The following is a 5,514-nucleotide window of genomic DNA, read 5'->3' on the forward strand; positions in this document are numbered from 1 at the left end:
CTATCTAATGAAACTACATAGGAGCAATTCTGGATCAACAACATTGATAGAAATCATTCTCCAACCAAAGTCTTTGCCACTATTTAATAAATTGTACATTAGCTTGAATGCATCTAAAAGGATTTTAAATAGGTTATTAGAATTACATTTAAGGAGTTTTAATTATTTTATAATTTATTATCTTAAATTTTTTATCTTTATTTATAATCTAATATATAATTTTATTATAATACAGATATTTTACTTGACCTATAGTTAGGGCTGGAAGTGAGTCGAGTTGAGTCGAGCTAGACCAAGTTCAAGTTCGACTCACAAAAATTGAGTTTGGCTCACGGTTCGCCTCATTAACAATCGAACCTATTTCTTAAGCTCAAGCTCGACTCACCGAAAGCTCACGAGCTGGCTCAAATAATAGAAACATAAATACATAATTTATAATTTTATATCAATAAATTATAATTTATATATTTTAAAAAACTATATAATTATATATTACTATTTCATGTGTATGTATATAATATTAAAAATATAAATTAAATGCATATAGTATATGTATATTAATATATCTATATATATTCGAGTCATCTTACGAGCTAATGAGACGAGCTTATCCAAGCTCAAACTCAGCTCATTTAATTTATCAGCTCAATTCCAAGCTCAAGTTTGGCTCACTAGCTTACGAACTTAGCTTATCGAATTATTAACGAGTGGAGCTCAAATTAGCTTATAAACTTACTTGACTCACTTCCAGTCCTACTTATAGTTAAACTAGTTGAATTAATAAAAGATTATCGTCGTGGTCGTCATGATTAAAGTTAACTTTTTTTTTTTTCGGATATTGAGTTCAGCAGCTTTAACCAAGATCACTAGCGTAATCGCATACTTTTGTTTCGTCAAAAAAGGAGAAAGCCCAACAGTTCCCACATTTTGTTCTGTTCGTCAGCGAACACAAGTTAGTTTGTGGATAATAATGTTGATAACGGTCAGGGATGCTTCCTTTTCTTCTCCACTCTGTTCTTGGCACCGTCGTTTCAGCACAAAACTCAAATATTCAATTTTCCGAGCGAGTTTTTCTGTCCAGAGGACACCCAACACTACCCTCACATGGAATCCCAGGCATGTCTCCACCTGGTAAATGATGCCAAAACCTGTTCTTTCATTGGTTCCTCTTCCAAAGTGGGCTCTGTCCTCTGCTAGTTTCACTTTTCAATGTTGTAATGCAATCTATCAGTTAATGTATCTCTGATTCAGAAATACTTGCAGCACACTAATTTGGTTTAGGTCTTTACAGTTTGTGTTAATGTTATTTGCAATTATTTTTGCGTAGTGTTTGAAATCAATTTGGCGGTTGATTTTTAGCGTATACATAGCATGATGGATTCTTTGTAAGACTTGTAATGAACCTGACTAAATGTGAAAGAATTACAGTTAACTTAATTTTTGGCAAATCATCCCTTGGTGAACTGGGGAAAGTGCCCTGGGATCACAAGCTACTCTATTTGTAATATGTTCAATGACTTGTGATTGTTAACCACCTGCTGCTTTTGACTTTACGCAGCTATGATGCATCGAATTTCGATCCCTTGGGTATTAACCCGGATTTATCTTCCCGGTTAAATTCTACTTGGGAGAATGTAGTCTCCTTGTTTTCGCAAACTTTTGAGAGTGCTTCAAGTACAGACAAGGAAAAGCCTAATTCTTCACGAGGAATAGCAGGTTTAATTCTTGACTTCATAATATACATTTTTTAAATTTGTGTCCTGACTTGATCATTTGATGAACTTGATGTTATGTAGAAGTGATTATTTATCTTCGTATTTGCAGCTGCTATAGAGGATAGTTCAATTGATTTTGGAGATTTCTTTAAAGGTCCATTGCCAGGAAAGTTTCTCAAGCTTTTAGGGTTTCTTGCCTTGTCACGTCTTGGTGTGTATATTCCTCTAGGTGGGGTTAATAGGGAGGCTTTTGTTGGAAATTTAGATCAGAATAGTTTGTTAAGCACTCTGGACTCGTTTTCTGGAGGCGGTATTGGTAGGCTTGGGATATGTTCCCTTGGTATTGTTCCCTTCATCAATGCACAAATTGTTTTCCAGCTTCTTGCACAGGTATATCCAAAGTTGCAAGATCTTCAGAAAAGAGAAGGTGAGGCTGGAAGAAAGAAAGTTCTTCAATACACTCGATATGCCTCAGTTGGATTTGCAATTGTACAGGTCAGGAAATTTGTGATCTATGTGAACACTGCATTTTCTCTTGACTCATGTTTAGATTTAAAATTCTCATCTTTTTAAAACTCATATCTTCTTTATTCTAACTTAAATTACTCTCTTTTTAAAATTTTAAAATGTCTACTTATCTGATGAAGTTGTTATAATCATCACTCCTGTTTTTCATTTCAGGCAATTGGCCAAGTCCTCTTTTTACGTCCTTATGTGAATGACTTTAGTACCGAGTGGGTTCTTTCATCTATTATCTTGTTGACTCTTGGCTCTGTGTTTACAACATACATCGGTGAACGAATCACAGACCTAAAACTCGGCAATGGCACCTCTCTTTTGATATTTACAAACATTATCTCTTACTTGCCAGCTTCTTTTGGTCGAACAATTGCACAGGCATTTAACGATGCTAATTATATTGGACTTGCTACCATCATTGTGTCCTTCTTTTTGTTGGTAGTTGGTATTGTCTATGTTCAGGTATGACTCATTTCAACTGTTAAACAAAGATGTATCTTGTGCACGGAATATTGATCCTACCAACGGCTTTCAGGAAGCAGAGAGAAAAATTCCTCTTAACTATGCTTCAAGATTCACTAGCAAAACCAGAGGACTTGAAAAATCTGCCTACTTACCCTTTAAGGTCTCTCCTTTTCACCAGATCTTTTTTATAATTAATTTAACTTTTCCTAAAATTCAACATTTAAGAATATAGATGTGCACATTGACAGGTAAATAGTTCTGGGGTAATGCCCATCATATTCTCTACATCATCATTAGCTCTTCCCGGTACTTTAGCACGCTTCACTGGTTTGAATGCATTGAAGCAAACTGCAGTAGCTTTGAACCCAGGGGGTATGCTGTTCATTTATAACTGGATTTATGTAGCATCTTATTTAGACTTGAAATGTCGGATTCTGTATATTCGACTGCTAAATGCTCGCATTTCTTGCATTATGAAACTGCTTTTAGATAACTGTTTGTACGAATGTCGGAAGAGATCTGGGTATTTTTGTCATGCATTGGTAAAGTGGAAGCTTATCATGTTGTGCTACCCTTGTTTTGTCTCAGATATTGATTCGTACGTTATAACTGGACTTTCTATTGCAGGCTCCTTCTATGTTCTATTTAACATACTTTTGATTGCCTTCTTCAATTACTATTACACCTTCCTACAATTGGATCCTGATGATGTGAGTGAGCAATTGAAACGACAAGGTGCTTCAATTCCACTTGTCAGACCTGGCAGAAGTACAGCTGCATTTATCAAAACAGTAAATTTTTCCTTCTCTATTTTTACTTTCATTGACTACCTTATTAATTACATCATCTTTTTATTTTAACAATATTGTATAGAATTATACACTTGAATATCAATTTATGCTGATTAATCCAACGTAAAGTTAGTGAGACCTAAAGTTTACTAATGAGGTGATTTGAGATCCCAAGGAAAAGGTGATCTTGTTTTCAAAATTAGATTTCAAGAAAGCTTATTTTTGAATCAGTTGGAATGTTTTGGATAAAGTATTAAGAAAGGTTTGGGATGTGACAGAGAAATTACAGTTTCAAGATGCCTTTCATCCTCCTCTTTTTGCATTTATTGCTAGTAGTAAACCTAGATCCTGATTCATAGTTCATTGACTTTTGACACAAGAAGATCATCTGCCTGCATATCTTTAACCTTATCCAATTGCTGACGATACTATTTTCTTTTTGGAACCAAAGGGAAAGTTTTTTGGTATCCTGTTAAGTTCTAACAATTTATTTCTCGAGATTGTGTTAAGATTTGATAAGATAACTTCATATATCAATTATAGATATCTTTTTCCGCTAAGGGGAATTGATTGTTTCCTTTTGTCAAAGATTCTAATCTTCTATGCCTAAAAATTGGGTTTGTTAACTGCACTATTATTATCTCTAAATTGAGTAAATTCTAGTGATTTTTCCTTTCTGTTTTTCTTTTTTTTTCTTTTTTTGAATTATTGGGAAGTCCAATGATTGCACTATAAAATTCCTTGGACCCAAACAGGGGATACTAACATTTCATCCACGTTCTGCTACCACTTGAGCAGCTTTTATTATTCCAATTAATTGTATACATGTTACAAGTTTTATATGTATATGCAGTAATGTGATATATGTAGGTACATTGATACCCAAAAAAATAAAAAAGGTGGCGATGATTCTTGTAAACAGTATTGATGTCCCTACGTTTCAAACTACTGTTCAAGTGCCATGTACATTCCACTAACTACTTTACAATGCAGGTTCTTAGTCGAATATCAGTTCTGGGTTCAACGTTTCTGGCTATTTTGGCTGCTGGTCCAGCAGTTGTTGAGCAGACAACGCACTTGACTGCATTCAGGGGATTTGCAGGAACGTCGATTCTTATTCTTGTTGGTTGCGCAACAGATACGGCTAGAAAAGTTCAAGCTGAGATCATATCTCAGAAGTACAAGAACATAGAATTCTATGATTTCGACAAGTACTGACCATGAGAGGATTTTGGTTGTTTATCCAATCTAAGCAGAAATTGTTTTACTTTTTGGCTGGTCAAAATGTAGCTTCAGAATACATATAGAGGTTGTTTACAATGGGGAATGCATAAAATGGTCTTGATGCTCTTTTAACAAAAGGGAGATGAATTTACCATGTTTACCTACTCTATTGGAAGCATCTAATACCCTCCTTGGGAAGTCAAGGTGAATGAAGTATGTTGTAATTTATCAATGTAGATCCGAGGGTATATCAAAATATCAAATATTTCTTATCTATCAACTATCATACTAATTTACTAACTTTTTAATTTTAGTCGCTTGAGATAGTAAAATGGTGATTCTAGATGCACAAGTGTTTTTGTAACAAAGTTCAGTCAAATTGGCAGAAGTCTAATGAAAAAAAAATCGCACATACATCATTTCTCTTTTTCCACGCTTTTTGTGACACAGACATTTTTGTTAGATTACAAAAGGTTATTGATATAGCACAAAAATTTTGCATGACACAAATTTATTGATATAGTATAAAAATTTCATACATAACACAAATATTTGCATATAATATAAAAAGTTTTGCACAACACAAATTTTTGTTGCGAATATATTATTAATTGAGTTAATGTTCTGACTATGTGGTCTTTAAAAAATTAACCAACTTGGGTTGGTCGAGTGGTCGAGTGGTCAGCTCACTCGTCCGCTTAAGCAAGTGTCGGGAGTTCGAACCTTGCCTTGTGCATGCAGCAACTCATTGGCCAGCGGCAGACCCTTAAATGGAGCTCAGATCCATGACGGATTAGTCT

At 34.5% G+C, this 5,514-nt stretch overlaps 1 protein-coding gene across 2 annotated transcripts; it reads left to right on the forward strand.

The window, feature by feature from the left end:
* Nucleotides 1-871: 871 nt before the first annotated feature.
* Nucleotides 872-4,988, forward strand: LOC107478383 (preprotein translocase subunit SECY, chloroplastic). Of its 2 annotated transcripts, none has more exons than XM_021138035.2 (8): nt 872-1,116; nt 1,559-1,716; nt 1,825-2,210; nt 2,397-2,696; nt 2,770-2,859; nt 2,948-3,071; nt 3,327-3,490; nt 4,484-4,988. In XM_021138035.2, exons 1-8 carry the CDS (start codon nt 971-973, stop codon nt 4,706-4,708), a joined length of 1,593 nt encoding a protein of 530 aa, XP_020993694.1. In that variant the 5' UTR covers nt 872-970; the 3' UTR covers nt 4,709-4,988. The 2 variants fall into 2 exon arrangements, with proteins under 2 accessions (XP_020993694.1, XP_015954006.1); XM_016098520.3 differs by having other exon boundaries at nt 874-1,131.
* The last annotated feature ends 526 nt before the right edge of the window (nt 4,989-5,514 follow it).

This window comes from Arachis duranensis, chromosome 3, assembly GCF_000817695.3.
Source record: "Arachis duranensis cultivar V14167 chromosome 3, aradu.V14167.gnm2.J7QH, whole genome shotgun sequence".
NCBI lineage: Eukaryota > Viridiplantae > Streptophyta > Magnoliopsida > Fabales > Fabaceae > Arachis > Arachis duranensis.